This window comes from Sylvia atricapilla, chromosome 3 (genome assembly GCF_009819655.1).
Source record: "Sylvia atricapilla isolate bSylAtr1 chromosome 3, bSylAtr1.pri, whole genome shotgun sequence".
Lineage (NCBI taxonomy): Eukaryota > Metazoa > Chordata > Aves > Passeriformes > Sylviidae > Sylvia > Sylvia atricapilla.
This window is the reverse complement of record NC_089142.1, coordinates 13,362,202-13,384,241: the sequence shown is the minus strand read 5'-3', so window position 1 is coordinate 13,384,241 and position 22,040 is coordinate 13,362,202. Positions and strand designations below refer to the sequence as shown.

At 43.9% G+C, this 22,040-nt stretch overlaps 1 protein-coding gene across 1 annotated transcript; it reads left to right on the top strand.

Moving 5' to 3' along the window:
- Positions 1-791: 791 nt before the first annotated feature.
- On the top strand, positions 792-21,517 carry TRIB2 (tribbles pseudokinase 2). The gene is made up of 4 exons (XM_066314781.1): positions 792-885; positions 1,745-2,163; positions 6,140-6,432; positions 19,136-21,517. The coding sequence occupies exons 2-4, from the start codon at positions 1,894-1,896 to the stop codon at positions 19,602-19,604; spliced, it is 1,032 nt and encodes a 343-aa protein (XP_066170878.1). The 5' UTR covers positions 792-885; positions 1,745-1,893; the 3' UTR covers positions 19,605-21,517.
- The last annotated feature ends 523 nt before the right edge of the window (positions 21,518-22,040 follow it).

Sequence of the window (22,040 nt, the reverse complement as noted above, 5' to 3'; positions counted from 1 at the left end):
GAACCACTCATCAAACTTCAACATATAGCTAAACTCCTGTCATTTAAGCAAAAGGGGACTGAAAAAAAAAAAAAATAAAAACCACCACCAAAACACCAAACCGACAGCCCGCAGTGGCGCTGGGCGGAGACAGACCGACCTCATTCATGGCTTTCTCTGTGAAAAGGTTTACGTTTTCCCCGTCCTCCCTTCCCCCGCACTCCCTCCTCCCCTCCGTTTTAATTTTGGGACGGATTAAGACAAGTCTGGAGTCGGGAGAACTCCTCCCACTCGACAGCACCAGAGTACAGCCGCCTGTGCTCCCCTAAGCGTGCGCGGCCCCGCTCTGCCCGGAAAGACCCGATTGCTTCATTGAGAAAAAAAACCGGCCAGCACATGCGATACTGCATCAGCCCCCGCGCCCGGCAGCCGGGCGGACTCTCCTTTTGGGGGTGCTTAAGCCACTATCATTGTTATTACTTTATTTTATATTAAAATTAACACCAACATCTCGCCCCCAGCCGCAAGGGCAATCCCCGGAGACGCTGGACCTGCCGGAGCTCTGTCAGGCGGGGAGCCGCGGTCAGCATCCCACGGCTGCACAGGGCTGCTCACGCCGCTGGACACAGCGGCACGGCCCCGGGGCCCCGAGCCGGCGGGCCGCCCCCGAGCCCCCGAACCCCCGAGCCCCCGGCCGCGCTCGGCGCGGCTGCGGAAGGACGGCTCACCTTGTTTACCCCGAGCGGCGGGGCGGGGGGAGGCTGCGGGGCGGGGCGGGCGGGGCGGGGCCGGGCCGGGCCGGGCCGGGGCGGGCGGCGGCGGCGGGGCAGTCGGGCTGCGCGCTGGGCACCGTGCGGGCGTGCGGCGGCCGGCAGCGAGCACGGAGGCAGCCAGCGTCCCCGCCACGTAAGTAGTTACTGATCCGCCGGGGCGAGCCGGTGCCTCGGTGGAGGGGAGCGGCGCGGCTACCCCTTTCCTCCCCATGTCCTATCCCCAAGGAGGAAAAAAAAAATCTTCAAACAAAATTTGCTCTCTGCATTTTTATTTTTTTCCTTTTTTAAAGCGATTCCAGTTGATTGCCCTTCACGGGCTTTCGCTTATCGCCCTCCCAACTCCTGCAGTAAGAACTCGGCCCCTTTTCGCCGCGTCGGTTTTTCTTTTCTTTGTGCGTGAACTCCATTAAACGCGGCGAAGGCAGCGAGCCCCCGCTCAACAAATCCGCTGTGCAGGGGGAGCGTGGGAGCGCTCTCTGTTCTCTGGTTGCACTTTTTGTTCTGTCGCGACAACGACAGCGCGTTCCTTTCCGCCAGCGCGGAGCTGTGCACGCTGCCCCGCGCTCCGCCGCGCTCCCGTGGTGCCGGTGCGGCTGCCCCGAGCCTCCCGCCGCGGTCCCGCTCCTTTGTCGGCCCAAGTTAAATGCTCCCTCGCTGTTTCGCGGGGCATTCTCGGAGCGCCCCGGGCGCTAGCGGCGAGGCTCCCGCGCCATCTACAGCCGAGCCGCGGCAGCGCGGCGCTGCCGGGCCGTAGGGGAGCGGAAGGACGGTCCCGCTGCGCACACCGCGTTACCGATCTTTTGTTGCCGCCCGCGCTGCGCGCCCCGCGGGAGCGGCGGCCGCCCAGCCCCGGCCGCGCCGCCGCCCGCTCCTCGGCCCCCCGGCACCGGGCGCCGCTGCCCCGGCACCGCGCTGCTGCTCCGCGCCGCTGCGCGCCCGGCCGGCGGCGGGAACAAAGGGCCGCGGGCTGAGCGCTCTCTCCCTGTGCCCAGGACGCGGCGCTGAGGCTGGTCGCCCGCCGCCGCCGCGCTCCCGCTCCCGCCCCCCCCGCCACACAAAGGCAGCCGCAGCTGGACGGGCGAGGGACCGCTCTCCACGCCAGGGCTCCGGTGCAGCGTCTCGGCTGGTCTTCTCCATACTCATGAACATACAAAGGTCAACCCCTATCACGATAGCACGATATGGGAGACCGCGGAATAAAACCCAGGATTTTGAAGAGCTCTCGTCCATACGGTCCATCGAGCCAAGCCAGAGTTTTAGCCCGAATCTAGGCTCGCCGAGCCCGCCGGAGACCCCGAACTTGTCGCATTGCGTTTCTTGCATCGGGAAATACTTATTGTTGGAGCCTCTCGAGGGAGACCACGTTTTCCGAGCCGTACATCTGCACAGCGGCGAGGAGCTGGTTTGCAAGGTAATGCCTCTCCTTGTTCTCCCCCTCCCCGGGTTCTCCCCTGTCGCGCCTGGGTTTCCCGTGTCTTGCAGGAGGGCGAGCACGGCCGTGTGCCTCATTTATGGAACAGCGGAGAAACAAAAGGCAGGGACACAGGATTATAGGCGAATCCTGTAACTTTTCCTTCTCTCCAGACAATGGCCACGTTATAGCGGTGGCCCGGAGCCAGGTCTGCCTTCTATTGGCAGAGGGATATTGTTCTGGAAAGAGCCGTTCTTGAAGTAGGTTTTAACGTGAGTTCAGATCAGGAGAAAGCCTCATCTTCCCCGCACTCACTTTTCAAAATGGAGTAGGGAATCCCCAGCTAATTTTAAGGTGTTGGGACCTGCTGACTTCCTCGATTTTTACTGCCCTCAATTCTGTGCGTTGGGGTACGGAAGAGGATGGAGAAGCGGGGGGTGGGGGCAGATTGCCATCAGCTTTGTCTTAAAAGTGATTTTTAAAAAAAGGAGAACCACATCTAATTAATCAGCCTGAGCTCCCTCACGGTGGAGGTTGTTTGCAAACAGCATCCTCCCCCACTGCCCAACTGAGCAAGAATAAAACCTGCACACCTACGGTTTTTAGAAGTGCAGACAAAATAGCTATCCCACTCTTTGTAGCCTGCCGGCTTTTCTCTGTCTCCTCCCAGTTTGTTCTACTATTAAAAGGTGAGCTGTGGGAAAAGGAAATCCATATGCGTGCACATCTGTGGAGGGGTGTTTTTCTCTTTTTGAGCTGAGGGAATATAATCCTTTGTTCCCAAATTGTGATTCTTATTGTCTGTAGTGAGGCAGACTTATGTCCAGCAAACTGAAGCTGTAGCCGGTAGTAGTTTTTATAACTACATAGCAAATTGCAACCTTGCAGCCCATGCTGCAGTGTTTGTATTTTTCCCAAAACATGGAATTAATGCCATTTGGCAAATTTCTAGATGGAAAAGTGGATGTATCATAGCTTACTAGTATTCCAGGGATTATTAACAGTGTTGCTGACTTTAATAGTTTCTTATACTTGATTCATAAAAAGTTATGGACTAGGCTGTAGCAGAGAAGTGAAAATTATTGCTCCTTCTTGCTATTTGTGAAGATTTGAGTTCAGAGAGCAATTTAAATATGCTTACTGATTGAGTTATAAAAGCTGGTGTTAAGGCAGCCTAGGACTTCATGTGATTATTTAGGGGAAAAAAAGGCCCATGGCTTTGCAAAGAACTAATATTGCATGCTGAACCGGATGCTTTGTTAGTAAACTGAAACAGAACATGAGAATTTCGAGAATGAAAGCCCAGCTCGATGCAGTAGTACAGTGCTGCACTCTAGGACATTGGCATCTTTTCATGAAATAAACAGATCTCACGAAGCTGCTGCTCTGCATGGAATTCTAGGTGAACTTGCATAGCAAGTGGTAAAGCGGGGGCTATGCGCTTCTTTGTTTCCTGTTTGGTTTGCAGGATTAAGGCACTGTTTTGATAACAGTATGAACAGTATAACTGCAGCTCACAAAGACTGGGCTGTTAGGTTTTTTTTTTTTTCCCCTTCCATTTAAGCTGTGTGTTTTGAGCTGATCCTGACATTTGAATAGTATCAGTTTTTCCATATGTGCGAGGCACTACTAGCTGTGCTCCAAAAATACGATCTTAGCCTGGATTGCTAGTTTGTCAGTATGCAGTTGTCTCTCCTGAACTCGGCTTAATTTAATGTGTGCTTTAAAATGCCTGCAGTATCATGACAACTGTTTGTCAAGTAGCCTTCCGGCAAAGAGAGGTGCTCTCTGGTATCTTACTGATGCTCTTAGAGATTGCTTGCAGAAACGTTGGGTTGGATAACAGACACATACTGATGATTCTCAAGATTCATTTGGCTGCACCCACTGCCTGTACAGATGCCGTTATTTGCTTCAAGGCTCTGTGGCATCCAAACAATGGTAACTTCTCACTTCCAGTTCCCAGCGAGACCTAAATCAAACTGCAGCTTATTGGACATTTGCTGAATTGAGGCCAGGGATCTTAAAAGCTGGGATACAAAGAAGCCCTTTATAGAAGGTATTTGATACTCTAGCAGTATGATAGTGCTTCCTATCTACCCCCTTTCAAGCGCAGTACTGGTACATATCCAGAGCTACTTATTTAACATAGTCTGAGAACCACAAAATGTAACTGATTTACATTATGATCATCTGGTTTAGGAGAGAATTCTGGAAAGATGTTTTTTCACATGAGGGTTCGAGCTACATGAATATTCCTGCTTAAATTTTATTTTATAGCAGCTGCTTTGTAGAAGAGCTATTCACTTACAATGTAGTACTTACGAGTTTTGAGATCCAAATGTCAATGAATTCTCCTCTGGAATGAATTGCACACCAGGGATTTTAGCAACACCCCCTCCCCGCCCTGGTTCTGCTTCCCTGGTGCACCATGTCACCAGAATGCCTCGGTGCTAATCCTCCCCCCGTAAAATGTGCTGGGTCTGTTTGGCAGTCTGCCTTTAAGGTTGTTTTTCCCTGTGCTGGAGTAAGGCAGCGCAGGTATAGGGTGAGGGGAAAAGGAGGTCTGGGATGTCCCAGTTTCTTGTGTCCTCTTCTGTGGGAAGGAGTTTATTAGGATTGTGCTCTGAAGCATTAAATGATGCAGATTTTGAAATCTCAGGTAAATTTTGATTGAATCAATGTATCTTTCTCATTCAATTTCTAAAGGTTTTTAAAGCTTTAGCAAAAACAGAGAGATATTTGGTTCTCAGAGGGGGCACAGATATACCCACTATTGGAACACAAATGCAGAAAGGAAAAAAGCAGTTGCAGTTTAAAACAGTGGTTATAGAACTAGACTGGTTCTTCATATTTATATTTCATTCAAAGGGCACATGACTGCCTTAAATTCTTTTTTACCAAAGTAACAAAACACTCATGAGTAGGTTACATATTAATCAAGTTTTTGTGCTGGTGAAGTGCGAATACTTGCTTTGCAGTCCTCTGCAGCAGGTATAATTAAAAATAAAAATCACTCCTATCGGTAGTTTGCTCATAGTCTCTTTTAGCGCACTGTCTCTGTTGTTCTCAATGAAGTCTTTCATTTTCTTGTAATGTGGTCTTTTCTCAATTGACTCAAATACTGATTCATTCGTCATCACTAGACTATAGTAACTTTTTATATTTGGGTTTCCCAGCAGCTTTTTTAATTCTTACAGCTCATTCATAAGATCAGTGATAACATACTTAGTAGTAAAGGGACACTTCGCTTTTAATGGAGCACTTGATTGAAATGCAGAGAGTTCAGGGTGGTTTTGTCTTTGCCTTTTGAAGGGTGTTTGTCTGTGCTCCAACAGGCAGAGCTATTTCCCGGGTTGTCCTTCTGATCTTATAAACAGCCATTGTGGAACTGAGACTTGGAAAGTGAAAGTGACTTTGCTGTTTTTCAGAGATGAAAGAAAGGCAGGAAGTAAATGGGAATAGCAATAAATGATACTTTAAGCTTGAAAATCTTTAAGGCTTTAATGAGTTAATAAAATCAAAAGAGGCAGGCATGTGTATCAGGGTGGATTTAATGTGACAGCTCTGAATACAAAGCTACTGGCTGTATTTTTTTACAAGTTTATTTGGATGGAAAATAGAAAAGAAACACTCTTCCTTCTGAGTACTGCCCTTATACATCACTGGTCTTCACAGTTTAATTTAGAGTGCATTCTGGATTTGGTCAGGTGTTAGCTAATGTAACTGTGCTTGCTACCAGTTTTGAGGACTAGCCTTTCCTGTCATGGTTATGTGTGTCTCTGTGTGGGTTTGTACAGTCTGCTTTGTCTTGTCCTCAGTGCCGTGAGTTTGTGACATCCTGTTTACACTGGGGCAGCTTTCAGCAGCGACATAAATTGTACTTAGAGATGGTTTTGTTAGCAGAATCAGATGTACCATGACTTCACTGTCCTTCATGTCACTAACCCTGGCTTTACTCTCATTGTTCCTGCAGGTGTTTGATATTGGCTGCTACCAGGAGCTATTAGCACCATGTTTTTGTCTGCCTGCGCATAAAAATATCAACCAAATTACTGAAATAATTCTTGGGGAGACAAAAGCGTATGTGTTCTTTGAAAGGAGCTATGGGGACATGCACTCGTTTGTTCGTACCTGCAAGAAGCTTAAAGAGGAGGAGGCAGCCAAACTCTTCTATCAAATAGCTTCGGCTGTTGCACACTGCCATGATGGTGGACTGGTACTGCGAGATCTCAAGCTGCGGAAGTTTATTTTCAAGGATGAAGAAAGGTAAGAGTCTCCCTCACTTTAGGCTGGGAGTGCCTGGGGTCAGATAGTTGGAGTTGCAGGACATTGTACCCTTTGTTTGTGGTACACTTTATTTTTCTCTGCAACCTGAGTGTGGGATGGATGTGCCGTTTTACCTTCTGGCTCAGGTTTTGAAGTGAAGCAGGTACAGAGCGCTGTTTGCATCGGTGCATGGCCTCTGCCTCTCCGCCTAGAGGAGTTTCCTCATTCCTAATGGGGAGACACCTCCTGCAGGAAAGCTCTGAAAGGATGTCTGGTTTAAGAGCTACACTATCATAAAGTGCTGGTGGTTGAAAGAGGATCCAGTACATGTTAAAGAGGACTGGGGACTGAAATGGCTCATTCCAGTGAGGAGGTTAGGGGAAGAACATTCGAGTGTTTTCTTTAGGAAAACAGGACATCTGTTCTGAGGACATCTTGTTTTCTATGTGGGGCGGTTTGGAGGCTGCTTGTAAGAGTAACATGGGGTCACTAATTGTACTAAAACTACCTTGCACCAGGGTGCTTGTTTGTAGTATCAGCTGTTGTACTTGGGGAGCTACTGTTGTAGGTTTTTTTAAATAATATCTCCTCCCTATACACCCTCCTGCGTAAATGATTTGGGTAAAGAGTATAGGTAAACAGGCAAAGAAATAGCATTGGATGCTCTGGGTATATTGTACTGCTCTTTCTGATGTGAAGCAATAGCTGTACCGTTGTACCTGTGGAAAACTCCTCTCTTCCCTTGTGTTTACCAGTCTTCTTTGTCGTGAATGATGAATTTATTTGCAACTTCCACGTAAGGTAAATGTGCAGTGAGCAATAAATACTGTCAGAATAATGTCAAGCTTTCACACAGTGAATAAATTGGAAGATGACCATTAAAAAAAACCCCAAACATCTAAACGGGAGAGGAGCCTGCCTTTGTCCTTCTTCCTGTCTTAGTAGAGAATGAGGAGATGTTTTGCTCTTTTAATTAAATGCTAAAAATTGTCTGAAAACTTTTTCAAACTGCTGCAGAGTGAAATGGATATTCTGGAGAGCTTTGTTTAAAATAACCAGTGCATATCAATTCTGTCTGGGGGACTTATGAGCAACAGTCAAATTCTCTAAGTTCTCCACAGGCTCAGGAAGTTGGTCATCTAAAAATTTTAAAAAAAACCCTAGTACACAATTCATTCAGGAAAGAAAAGTCTTAAAATAAAAATGACATCATAAAGATGACCATCTATCCTATTTAAATATTCTCTACTTAAATTTTAAATGCAAGCTGAGTTTTGCAAAATAGACTTTTCCTTTTAGTCTATTTTCAGACTGAAAAATGATATATATTTTCACTTCTTAATTCAATTGAGATGATTGTCTGCAGAACATTTTTCTATTGAAGCCCAAAGGTCCGATTGCCTCCTCATCTATTGCAAATAAAAAAGCCTAAAATTAAACGAGCTTAATGTCCATCCATAGAGAAAAGCAGAGCAGGTAGATATAAACTGCACTTCCACAACTTCTACTCCCAGTTTAATAATTAAGCACCACTGATGCAGATAAGAAGGAAACTTGTGCAAAATAGTTGAGAGAGGGGTGGTTCTCTGTTGTAGCTGATAACGTCCTAATGTTAAAGTGGATTTTTTTCCCTGGCGATATATGTAAACATGTGTGGTTTTGCATGAGGAGCAGAACTTGGAAGAGCTCCTCCAAGGGAAGGCAGCATGAGCTCAGAGCAGTGCAGTGGGAGCAGACGTAGGCCTGTGCTGAATGCTGTTGAACTCCTACCCTGCTGCTTACTAGGAACTGAATGCAACACAGGAGGCACAGGGCCAAATGCTTCAGCCACCCAAGAAAAGTGGTGTGTACTGTAATAGCAGTGTTGGCTTTTATGAATGTTTTTAACTTAGCTGTTGTCTGCAAAATGACACTGTTACTTGGTTTTAAGCATTGTCTTCTAATTATACAATAATTTACTTTAAAGGTCGAATAGGACTTGCTGGTTATTTTTAAGATAGTCATAATGCGGTTTTCTTCTGGATGTAGTGTTGGTTTGTAAGTAGGAAGGTACTGTAATCCTTCCTCTGCTAAATAAACAGAGATGAAATAATGTGAGATAGAAATAGAACCAAACAGCAGTGGCTGCCTTTTTTCACATCCTCTGATCATCATACTATAATCAGTCATCACTTTCAATCTGCTGCTATATTTAGAAATGAAAAATCTTCCTGGTCCTCCTGAGTTCACAGAAGTGTTGGTGTGTTGCTTGCACCCCTCCGAGCTCCCGTGTGTCTGAGGCTGCTGCTGGGGATGCCTGTGTGCTGAGCAGTCCCTGAGTAGCTGCTATCAGCAGCAGTGCCTGGCAGATGGGTGCTGCACCATCCCTTGCTCTCTGGTGCTTATAATGAACCAAAGAGGGAGAGAAGAGATAAAATTGATGTTTTGAGAAGTGTGTGCGAGCTCCGCTCTTCAGTGGAGCTCTTTCTTAGTAGTTCTTTTCCTATTTCTTCAAGGCTGTTTCTCTGCAGTTCATTTTAAGTACCTACTGCTTTGGAACTTCCTCTTCTTGAAGACTCTCGTGGCTTTTATTTTGGTATGGGAAAAGATGGGAAATCCAGGCAACACATGAATGGAAAACTTGGTGCTTTTAATTTTTTTTAGTAAGATGCTTGTCTGCTGTTAGCTGAGAGCTGCCAGAATGGAGGAGCCAGAGGGAGTATGGAGGTTATATGGAAGTAGTTCCATTTGTTTAAAAAAGAAAATCAATTTTAAAGCATTTCTTAGTACATCTTCTTTCATTGATCGTAATGAGATCCTGGTAGTTCAATAGGAAAACAGGGCTCCTGAAGTTTTGCAAGTGGGTGCATACAGTGTTGAAACCCTTTTCTACCCCATTCCCATTATCTAAATTATAGCTGGAATTTGCAACCATTTGGGCTCTTGGTCTGGCAGAACCACGAGTTCTCTTTGTTTTGATTGATGTCCCCGTTAAAAATGTGTTACTTGGTTGTTGCAAATCACAGTGCCTTGGGATGTTTCTAATGAACTGGGAGGTAAGAACATGGAATAAAATATTGTTGTAGGCTGATAGCACTGAGCATTTTGTAGGGGTCCTAATCATACTAGAGGAGCTATCTTAATGTGCTAAATCCATGACAGACTCTGACCAGGTCTTACACTATGGCATGTATGTAAGTACATCAGGCACTTAAAATGGAACTCAGAATTCCACTGTGGAAACAAACAGAAGCAAATCTGTCTGTATTTCAAAGTAATTGCTGGTTTCTTTATATCCTGAACTGTAGGAAGTTTGAAGATAGAGTAAATTGCATTCCATAAAAATTATGTTTGGTGTTGCTTCATGGGTATTTTGTTTTGCATAAAAGGTAGTGCAGTTGTGGTTTTTAGGTGGAGGTGTGTATGTGGACGTCTTTGTAAACTATAGGTGAAATAGCCAGTAATGTAATACTGAAATTTTAGAGTTAAGCTCTATAAACCTGCAGCTGATTTTTATGAAGCAGAAGTTCTAAGACATTACAGCATGGCTGGAAATGTTTTGTAAGACTGGGTTAGCAAGCAGCAGCACATCTATTAAATGAGTGCAGTGGCTTCCAGAACACTGAAAATATGGAAAACAACACTGACTTGCCATGCTGAATCTCAACAGACTTAAAAAAGTACATCTAAGATACTTGAACACTTCAAAAACTGTCCTTACACTTCAGAATGAAACTTGAATCCAAAACAGTGGATGACCTATGATAAAACTTGTACGTTTTCTTCTTCCATCCGTGTCATTAAATATTTTTTGTCCTGGGTATTAAGCCAGGCTGGTGTTGATGTTGTGAGGCTCTTGCCTTTGGGTATTTTATCTGTGTTTATGGCTTGGTATTTACCATTTTTATGTGCAGCCTGTCCTCACAGTAGGCCCTTGGGCAGAACAACCGTGCCCTTCTCCTAGTTGGTGTCCCATAATGATGTTGTAGAACAAGCAGATTTTTTTTGGGTTGTGCTAAAAATAGTGCTATACACAGTATATAGCTAATAAAGCAGTTCATCAGTCTGATACATAGCAGATGCTTTGAGAAAGAGCCATCTGAAAGATCTCAGAATTAAATGAAGCATTTCTGTGTTGGTTGTTTCAATGGTTTGCTTAATACAAGAACATTTCTGCTGTCAGGGAATTATAAATTTCTTTAGTGTGTTTTTAAGCCTTTAATTATATTAAAATATTAGCTGTCGTAATATTTGAAGCTTAAAGACCTTGTACATTCATCATACTTGTTGAAGGGAAAATTAAAATAATTTTGGTATTTAGATATTGTAATTTTCCTCTATTCTTTGAGTAAATATGAGGCAGGTGGGATTCAATAAAAATAAACAGGATTTGACACTTTTTGCTTTATGCCAGAGGAATGAAGCCAGTACAATACACTAATTTAGAAAGCTTGTGTTAGCATAACATATTTACTTGGTGCTCTTAGAATATTTTTCCTCTTTAATTTCTCAGCTTTGAGTGGATGATGCTTTAACATGACCTAGTTATGTTGTTTGCAATCCTCATGATACAAACCTGATCCCACAAAATATACAAATGCATATGCTAACCTTTTTGCACATAGACCTTTCATTTTCTTACAGTTAGTAGTAAGCTTTTCTCCCCAGCATTTGTCAGATTATAATGTGGTCAGCAGCTTTTTTTACCAATGTGCTAGAATTTGCTGTTACCATTACACTTCCATAGAGAACGTGTAAGTTAATGCTTTCCCTAAAACCTAGGAAGAGAGTCCTAAAGTGGAAGACAATCAAACAAAATGAGAGTGCTCTTAAAATACTCAAAGATTTAGAAATGAAAATAGTCTTCATCTATTTTGTCATTTAACATTTGCACTAACCCTGAGTGGGGCCACAGGATCAAAGAGCAGAAGTTCTTCAATAGTGGAGAATCACAGGTCAGATTTCAAACCAGAAATTATTGTTCTTGGAATATGGGAGGAAGGCGAATTTCTTAATGCACAGCAAATCTGCTGTGAGGCTTAGGGTAGAAGATGAAGTAGTTGCACAACTGTTTTTCACAGAAGGGTTCGTGCCCTTGCCTTTCTGTGGTTTGGTTACTAAGTCTCTGTTCTCTCACTGGGAGCAACACTGATTTTTTTGGTGTTAGGTGCCCTTCCCAGTGGAAGGGAAGAGGGAGGCTGCAGGTGGTGAACATCACACCCGCCCTGTGAAGTGCATAAATCTCCCCCTGAGGGCATAGATAGTCAAACAGGTTAATTGTTGTGCCAAAGGTTATAAATTAATGCAAAAGCCAGGGAAGATTTGGCTGCTGTCTGGCCCTGGGATGATGATGAGAACTCAAATGGACCTTGAGTCACCTCAAGGCCTTTCAGTGAGACCATGACTGTCAAGAGCCTTTGCTGTTGTACCCAGCGCTGGAGTTTGCAGGAGGTTTTACCCCTGGGCTTTCTGTGGTTCATATTAGGGCCTTGTTTCCTTCCCTCTCCTTGTTCAGGTGGATGCTGCGGTGTGTGTTGGCTGTCATGCCAGTCATGGGTGCTGCCTCTCCTGAGATGCCCATCATGAGATTGATCTCTCTGATGAAAAAAGGTGCTTTGTGGTCCCTGGGAGCACATGCGTCTTAGGGCATCTCAAATTCAGTTCAACAGCTGGTCTTTTCAGAGACTTGAAAACCTCCATCCGTAGACTTGCTGTAAAATGATCTGTGTTGAATTATGAGTGAAGACTGCAGGTATCTGTGGATGTCTGTGCTGGGGGTGAGAAAGGGAGGCAGGAGCTCGACTAAGACAGCTGCAGTGGATTGTCACAGTGGAATTCTGCTGCCTTCTCTTCTAATTGTCCTTACTATCACACTGGGAGATTACTTCAGGCCTGGGAGGGAAAGGAAAGAAGCCAACCTGTGACATACTTAGTCTTGGGCATCTACTTTTCTAGTAGATGTGTCTTGCATGGAGACATGATTCCAGACATTAAAGCAAAAGGTTTTCAGTAAGGTTGTGAAATAATGTCATTGCTTTGCCTTAGAGATGTTGAGCACCCATTGTAGGCTCAGAAAGTGCACAGCTTTTTTCACAACATGCAATTATGTTAAAAAAAAATAAATTGTGGTCTTCTTTCCCAGTGGAGCTTCATCATGCATTGTATCAGAAGACTAGAAAAGATGGGAAACACAGCATATGATTGACAGCACAGTCTTTTAAAACTCTGATTTTCAATGTGATGTAACAAGATAAAAGTGAGGTGGTAAAGTAGCTGCTCTGAGCCAGATTCTTATCAAAAAATGCATTACTCAGGATATTCTAACCGAGCTCCTCTGTGGGAGGGTCTGTGCTGGACTTCACAGCCTGCACCCCAACACATGCATCACTGCCTACCGACTCTCTGGGGAACATGTTTGGTCCTTAGGCAATAAGGGCATGGAAAAAATGAAGTATATGACATACAGAACAGACTGTTCCCAGCAATCCTGTTAGTGTTATAAAGCTGAGGTCTTTGGGGGTACCAGCCCTTTCTGGAGGAGTCTGACCATTTTTAAGTGGCATTCTGTAGGACAAAACCCCAGACCAGCTTAAAACAAGTAAGTTGCTAGGTACTGCACGTCAGGGGGGTGCGGGCAGGGCTGGCCCTGCTGTCAGCATCCCTGCAGAGGAAGGGTGGGGGAGATGCAATTTTTAGAGGCTTCCTTATTGTGCGGAAGTACCAGTGTAGGAATCTTCCCTTAGGAACAAGGTTCATCCTGTAAACCTGTGCTGCCTGCAAGTCCCAGTTGTCTTTTGTGACATATCCTTGAGCCTGTTTGCAAGAGATTATCTAACAGCCTTTGTGCAGAGTTTGTTTTATTTTTCCCTAAAGTTGTGTATGATATTGTGTGGTGAACACCCATGCTCGGTGCTGTTAGAAACTGGGCAGGGATCTGCTGGTGAAAGGAGTAGGATTGAAATTGATGGCATAACACTTCTGCTGCTCCTGTGTGCCTCTCTGCCCCCAAGGAGATTGGATAGTTGTGAGTTCAGAACCAGTCTTTGTACCAAAGCTGCAAATCATCTGTCTGGGGTTTTGTTACCGGCTTCCCTGTCTCACTGGCTCCCTGATGGCAGCCCACTTCTGCATCATTTAAAAGAGATTCCCTTAGTAAAAAAAAAAAAAAAAAAATCGATTAGCAATAGATTACTGCTTCCAGTGTTGAGCTTTCCCTTTCATTTTTTTTGCCTCCTTGTGATTCTTAATTACATGCATGCTCTTCTCATCTTTATGATGGGGTGTGAGCAAGTGACCTCGATTAAATGACCTGTAAACTACTGGCCACCTAGGAGCAATCCCTGGTCCACTGGGCAGTCAATGGCTTGAATGCCTCTACCTAGGGAAAAGCTTTCTTGGCCTCAGTTAGAGTAAAATTGAAATACCAGACATTGCTTGGGTGCTTTTAGTTTTTACTGTTGGAGGAATATTATGAAGCACCTTTAGAACTTGCCATTTTATAGTTACCTGCAATTGTATTTAAAAATGGCAATTCAGATGGCAATGATGTTTGTTTCCTGATCTCTGGAGTGTGCTGCATAGATCCAGTAAATCTGGATCTTCTAATTTGACCCAGCCTAAGTAACAATTGGGTGGTGGTGTATTTGGAGTGTCTGTAGCTGGATGGTTCCTTCAGTCTCTTCCCAAAGCAGCTGATTTGGTTGTCATAATGGAGAGTTTTGCTGTGCAAAAATTGTGGGTCTGGTCTTCCCAAAATGGGAATACAGATGGCTTTGGGGACAGACTAGAGGCAACTGCTTTCATTGATTCAGGTGCAGGCTCCTTTACTACTGACTGCTTATTCACTGTGGTGAAGATATTTTCTTCTGAAACGTACAGACTATCATCTGTTATCTCTGCTTTAAATGTTAAAGATTTTCTTTTCTCCTGCCTTTTGAGCTTAGAGCCGTCTGAATAATTCCACTGATTTTGGTATGGAAATTGTTTGCTTTTGGAGAGCAAATGTGAATGTTGGATTCTTACAGCCTGGTTTGAGTGCCAAAAGGCAGGATAGCAATTTGCTGGTAGTCCCAAAGTTCTACTGGGAAGAATATTGTGAATCTTTTGGAAAAAAATATGGAATGTGCAACAAAGACAGAGGTTCTGCAACTCAGAAGGTTGCATTGGAGAATCTTCTGGAAGATGTTTAATTGATTATGTTTTGCTACATTAGTGGAGCAAAATCTGAATGCAGTCAAGTAATGAATGGCATATTGATAAGAAACTCAGAGTGGTATTGTTTTTCATGGGTTTCCCTGACGGTTTCTATGGGGACAAAGACGCATTTCCCGTCCGAGTGCTGCTGCTGCCCTCTGATTGCACTTCTGTGGTTTCATTCACCAGTAATGGGAAAGCATTCATAGGCAGAATAGCTTCCCCTTTTTAAATAGCCATGATTCAGGGTTGTATTTTTTTTTTAATGCATTAAACTAATGCAGTGTTTTATCAATGATCTGATAGATGCATAACGCTCTTTTTCCAAGTGCTCATTCGGGGTCTGCATTAAAACTTGAAATTATGTATTGTAATTACGTAAGTGTTGGCAAAAGTCTTTGTTGCCCTACAGTATGTGTACAAAGTGATTCTCATCTGGCTGTGGCAGTAGTTTACATTTGAACTTCAGGGATTAATTTTGTTGCAACTGCTTGTCAAGCTCAGATGCTGATGCTTTTGGAGAACTTTTTTCTCTTGTGGGGGTCCTTTAATTGACTGATGTGAGTTACTATTTAGAGAATGAGAGTGTTTTATAGAACTATTTTTTCTTTGTCCTGTTTCTTCTCTGTGATGGGAGGCACTTCAAAGTTGATCATGATTTCACACCTTCACGTTCAATTTTTTCTGTCCTTTGCCTTTGTTTGGGTTGTCCAGTTAACCTGCAGTTGTATACACTCCCCACCCTTTTCTGTCAATGTTCTGTATTCTTGGAATTGACTTGTAGTTTTCAGGGTCTGTTTGTTGTTGTTGGCTTTTATTCCTTTTCCTGGGTATTTGATTTTAGTGCTTTCTGAGAGAGGCGTGTGTGGGAGAGATTGCTTCTCATTCAGCATATCTCTGCATTGGTCTCTATTTCGACTTAGACTTCCCTTTTACCCGTTCCCCTCCACACTCCCTGCCTGCTGTCCCCTCCCAAAATAACCCTCAAAAACCAAACCCAAAACCCTCAATGGATTGCAGAAAACACAGCTCTTTTAGCCAATGCTTGAAATGGCAGAGTAAGGGAGGACCAGCAGGGCTGGAAGCTGTATCTCACAGAGCTGGGGTGCAGTGCACTGGGAAATAGCAGCTTCTGAGCCAGGCTGCTCCTTTTTGATTGCCTGAAAAGACGTGAAATGACTGTTAAAAGGAGGGTGAGGGTTGCTGCATACACCTGCGCAGTGCCCAGTGGTGGCTCTGCACAGACTGTGTGCCGTCTGTGAGGCTGAGGTGGCTGAAATCATCTGTCACTGAAAATGGGCTGCAGTGGGTCTGCCCAGCCCCAGTCCTGCCTGGTGGGGAGGGTGCTGGCAGAACCACCCTGTGAGCTCTCTCTGTTGCCAGCTGTGTCAAGTCAGACAGCCCTTCCTGTCGTCCTGTACGGGTGGAAAACCTGTGTTGTCATCTGCTGCAAAGACTTTACAAATGAAACCGGGAGCACCCGAGTTGTGCCTGGGTGTAACTGGGAGCGGAGAAAGCCGTACAGAGGCCGTGCCGGTGGCAGTGCGTGCTCAGGGGCTGCGGGCCCTGCCGGGGAAACGCGGGCCCGGTGCTGCGGGAGCGCGGCCTGTTCCCTGTTCGCAGGGGAGCCATTTCACCACTCGCACCTTGCACACAGGAGAGCGTCTGGCGGAGGGTTTGGGGGCTCACCAGGAGGAAGAGGGCTGAAGGTTGTGTTTTTGTTTAATTTGGGACCTTTTGTTTCCTCAAAGTCTGTCAGCTCAGCAGGATGGAAAACCTGGGCTGACGGTTTTCACTTGCCCACAGCTTACAGAGGAGCGGGCAGATAAGGGCCAGCTGCTGTTCCATTTGCTTGCTTAAACAAAACCCGCTCTTGCGTGTGGAGGCTGCAGCACCTTGCAAGGAAAGCAAGATGGGGATATGGCTTTTGTGTGCTGCTTCTGTTTTATTATCAAGAAATTATTTCTTCTCTTGGAAAAAAACACGAAATTTGACACACCTTGCAGTCTGTTCTCTGTGGTTTTGTACTGTGTCTGTTGTAGGAAATGAGAGATTAGGGAATTCCAATAATTTTATGTAATATAAAAGCTTCTTATTGAACTGTTTTTCTAAAGTCTTTGGCAAGTCCCAGAAATGTAAAATAGGATAGGAAAGTAAACAACATTTCCCTGTGCTGTTGACACTGGGGTGGCAGGCGAGTGTGTGTGTGGGGGTGAGCTCCCTCCTGGAAGCTGTTTATAAATAGCCTGCCCTGCCCCACTCCCTGTGTGTGTGTTCTGCTTCTGTTAGTTAGCAGGAGTGAGTCGATGCTTTCCTGTCTGGCAGTTCAGTGACTTAATGCATGTTTGAGTATCTGGCTCACTGTTTTATTGCTTCACATGCTTTTCTGTGGAAAAACTGAGGTGGGCAATGCAAATGGAACCACAACTCATGTCCCTGCCTTCCCTTTCATTTCCTCTTCTCTGTTCTCTGCCCTCTTTGGCATGTTTTTTTTCCTCTGGGCGTTTCTCCTTGCTGTTCTTCCTACGCTGTGCAGGTGCGGGAATGTGCCAAAGTTGAGTGCTGCAAAAGGACTCTCCTCAAGTCACTCTCCTGTTGTGGACCCTCTGCTTTGTGTACAGAGGGAAATTTCTGTGGTCTTGGTAATTGTAGTTAGGTTTTTCCTTGCAGCCCACTTCCTGTGTGGTGCATTGCTGCTGTAAAGTATTGTTTGAGTGCTAATGAGGGGGTTGTCCCTGGCCAGAAGTAGTGTTAGGATGGCAGTGGTAATTAATGAGGAAGCAGGTGTGTTGAGCAAAGCCCATCAGCACCGACCTGGAGGAGCAAACACTGGGCTGTTGCAGGAGAGAAGGAGCTGCCCTGACACTCTATGCTTGGGAGCCAGGTATTCGGAATTCTGTATTTATGACTTCCTCATTTGGGGCATGTTGCCAGAGGGGCTTTCACCTCTGCTAGTAAGCGTATTTAGCTGTTGAAAAGGTCCAAGTGTCATGAAAGTTTATGGCACAGTTGCCTCTGGAGTACTCCATGGAGTAAAATGCTCTTCTGTTGGTTTGAAAAAGATAGGACTGAGCAGCCCTGGAACTAAGTCTAAGCCAAAGCTGGCCCAGATGTCTTTCGCAGCTCAAGCTCAATCAATGTTGTCTTCAGTAAACATTTAAGAAATAAAGCTCTCCTTGTCTGTTTTAATGCCTGTTAAATTACGTGCTTTAGTCAAGAGATGCAAGTTCTGCCTTCTGGGATGAAGTTCAGACCCTGTGTGTGAATGTCTGTGGTATGGGAATAGGGCCGTGACACAGGGCTAAGAGTGATTGTAACAGACCTGTGCGGTTGAGGGATGAGGGCAGTAATAACCTGAGTTATGACCCCAAATTATTGAAAGGAAAATCTGCACAACTGCTTGGTCACTCTGCCATCCCAAGGCACTGGACAAGCTCTGTTGCATTGTAGCAACTTTGTTCTCAAAACCATCCTTTGCTGGGAAGTAGTGTAAAGTGTACTTGATAATCCTTTGGATGCCTCCAGCAGGGACACATATTTAAATATAGATACAAAGCCTAGCAGTGAGAAAGGAAAGAAAGGTTATGTTCATCTAGTGCTATGACAAGCAGCTCTGCATCATTTTTTTGCTCCTGTGTGATATCCATACGGGGAGAAAATTCTCTTGCAGAGATAATTAGTGCAGCACAATGACAAGTTCGCAGTGCTTTGCAGTCAGCAGGAGTTTGCAATCTAGATAAGGCATCCCTGTCATCTCTGCAAGTCCTTTGCCAGCTTTTCTGTTCATTCCAGTGTGAGGAGCTCCTGGCTCAGCTGGGTAGATAAGCTTGCTGTTAATCTTGGTCTTCAGCTCACCTGATCTGCCTTTGCCCAAATGGGAAATTCTGTTCCCATTTGGGAAGACTGAAATCTCTTAAAAGTGTTCATTCTTAATTTCTCTTAGAATTGCTGGGGTAAAGGAAAATGTTGGTTGGTCAGAGGGGTCATCTAGGGTCAGAGTGACCATTTTATTACTGTTGGACCTTGTGGAATTACAGGTGTACAGAGTGGCTTTGCCAGCATGAAGGTGTCAAAATAACCTTGTGTCGTCAGGGCTAGGTTTGTATTTGGGCATGAATCTTACATGGGTAGGTTAGAGTGCATCCGGCTCAGAAAAGGTCCTGAGGTTTATGTCCTCTTTTGGAAATCATGTCTATGTAAAATTAACCAAAAGCATGAATATGGCAGTTCCTTTTCTCTTTTAAGAGGTAAACTTATTAATGAGTTTAGTGGACATGACTGTATTTGAAATCTTGTAGCTGTACGTGTGGCAGTATTCCCCATATATCTCTAATATCTCTAACCAGTATGGAAGAGAAAATACCAATTTATCTGTAACAACTGCTGAGTGGGATTTTAAAGTGATGCACTTCTGCAGTTGTCAAATTTCGTAGAGTATGACTATTATAACCATGTAATTGCAACAGCCAGAATTTGTGTTTGATGTTTGCTTACCTTGATAGCGTTTTGTTTCTTTTTTTCCCCCCTGCAGGACTAGAGTGAAATTGGAAAGTCTAGAAGATGCTTATATTTTAAGAGGAAATGATGACTCTCTTTCTGATAAGCATGGATGCCCAGCCTATGTGAGTCCAGAGATCTTGAACACAAATGGCAGCTACTCTGGCAAAGCAGCGGACGTATGGAGTCTAGGTGTCATGCTTTATACCATGCTAGTTGGACGCTATCCTTTCCATGACATTGAGCCTAGTTCCCTCTTCAGCAAGATCCGTCGAGGGCAGTTTAACATTCCAGAAACTCTATCCCCTAAGGCAAAATGCCTCATACGTAGCATACTGCGTCGAGAGCCATCAGAAAGGCTGACTTCACAGGAAATTCTGGACCATCCATGGTTTTCTACAGATTTTAATGTATTGAATTCAGGATATGGTGCTAAGGAAGTATCAGATCAGCTGGTGCCTGATGTCAACATGGAAGAAGACTTGGACCCATTCTTTAACTGAGCACAAAGACTGGTGTTCAGAAGGTACACAACCGGGAGATGGACACATGAAGGAGCCCTTCCTGACCGCGTTCAATCACATCCTGCATCAGCCTAGCTTGGTAGCAAAAGACACTCAGAGGTCCTCGGATTGAGAAGGAACCTCCACAAGGAGCTAATATAACAAATGTAGCATGGGGACAGATTGGGGGGGCGGGGGGAGCTTGCTATCAGGTTAGATTGATTTGGAGGAGAAAAGGCAGCATGGAGCAATTGTAGCTTCTCACGTTTTTGGAGCCAAGGAGACTGCACATGCCAATTCTGGTGCAGCTGTATCACTCCTGTTTCTGTTCCATTAAAAACAGTGGTAACTCACAACAAATAGAAACTTTTTTGCCTCAGCTCACATCTTGGCATCGCACTGTTAGATATTTAACTTCAGCCATTATTCAGGGAAAATACAATTGGCTAACTTTTTTAATCAGATGTCTAATAATTAATGGGATTAATACATGAAAAAAATTAGGTGCACAAAGACGGACATGAAAAGTGGGTGCTAAAAACAAGCAAAATTTCAGTCCATGTCTCTTGATGGCTATTTTCAAGTCATTTCTTCTACATAAACTACTTAATATTCTTGTCAGGAAATGACATTTTAATGCTTTGTTCCCTTAAGGGGAAGTAACTGTCATTTAACAGGCTGTTCTGTTTTGTGTCAAATGGTTTGTTGCAGGAAGCTATTATAACTCGAACTTCCAGATGCATTACTGCTATAATAGGGGAGAAAAAAAGAAAAGAAGAAAACTGTATAATTTTTTTTTTTTTAAAGATATGAGATACTGGCTTCCATATCTGCCATGCTGCACGTATATGACTAGAGAGGGCAGAAAGCCCTTAACGGTGTCTTCATCTGAGAACCAATCTCTTCTTTACTGACTAGCCCATGTGTAAATAGAGGGCTCTTTATTATTGAGGAAGAGTATTGTTTTTCTTTGAATTCCTTTAAACTTGGGAAAATAATTGTTTGGTTTTCATTTTTGCTTATGTCCAGACTAAGAAATAAGAGGGTATTAATAAGCTGAACATTTATATTACAGATATTCCTCTTGAAACATACACAGTAATATGCACCTTTTGTATTGTCAAGACTTATTCTATTTATTGAAGAAAATGTCACAGTAGTGATGTATTAAGCCAGTACTTCAATTACGGGTTGACTTGGGATGACATGTTACATGCTGTAGTTAACACACTTCTTTTCTGTTCAGGTAATTTCTGTCCCTAAATAACTTTTTATTTAGCTTCTTTATTTTTTTTCTTTTTTTTTCTTTTTTTTTTTTTTTTTTTAGATAGCTTTATTTGATTTAGACTGGCAAATGTTTTTATTACTGCTTTTATATTGCTGTATGATATTGAAATCTCTTGGCATAAATATTTGTGTTTCCAGTACCTCAGTTGTTCTGATATTACTGCCTGTATACGTTTTGTGAAGTGGTCATGTTTTTTGGGTAGGTACATGTGGACTCTGTAGTATGTAAATGTTACTTGAATTTGTGCTTAATTATAGTATGTGGCATGTGCGTACAGCTACTTGGCATTTGACGTATGGATGCTATTTGCCTGCCTTGCAGGAAAGTTATGGTCCCACTCTCAAGAGGATGTTTCACAGTTCTTTATCAAGAGACAAAGCTAGCTGCAGCTGACCTGCCTTGGTTCTATTTTGGTAACTAAGAATATAAAGGAGTAATGTTTTTACACTCTGAAGATGGTGCTGTGTCAAGAAGGACTTTTTTTTATTTTATAAGTACCTTATAGGAGGAAAGATTGGTGATGTGCATGGTGGGGTTTTACTGCCTCTGGTGCTTTGTCATGTATTTGGTTTAATGTTTTTGTCCTAATCTCTTCAATAAATAAAATTGTGCATATTTAACTAAACTTAACTGGTGAACAGCGTTCTTACTGAATGTCTGAGGTACTGCAGGAGTTTGCTCTGTTAAGATCATTCAGCTGGTATTTTTTGTGTTGATCACAAGCTCTTGCGAGCTGAGAAAACACTTCTATTTATTTGCAAGGTAACACTGTAAGCCTTTTCCTCAAAATTTTTACTATTTACTATGAATAAAACTGGCTTTTCTTTTGGCTTGTTCCTGTGTCTTAACAAGCCCATTTACCTTTTTCAAGAAGGGTATTGAAATGTGCTGAGAACTTTGGTTGGTGGGAGGCTCTTTGGGCTGATGAAGAGAGATACCAAAATAGAGTGAGCTGGTATTTGCACTTTCCAAAATCCCAGAGCAATGTGCATCTTGCATATGCACCTCAATTCCAGAAAGGATGGGTCTGAATTAGTACCTTCTAATTCAGTGCCTTTTGTTTAAGGCCAGGTTCTGTTTCTGTTGTTCACTTTAATAATTAACAGATTCAGGCAGTGACATGCATAGGACCATGTAGTGTAGTAAGA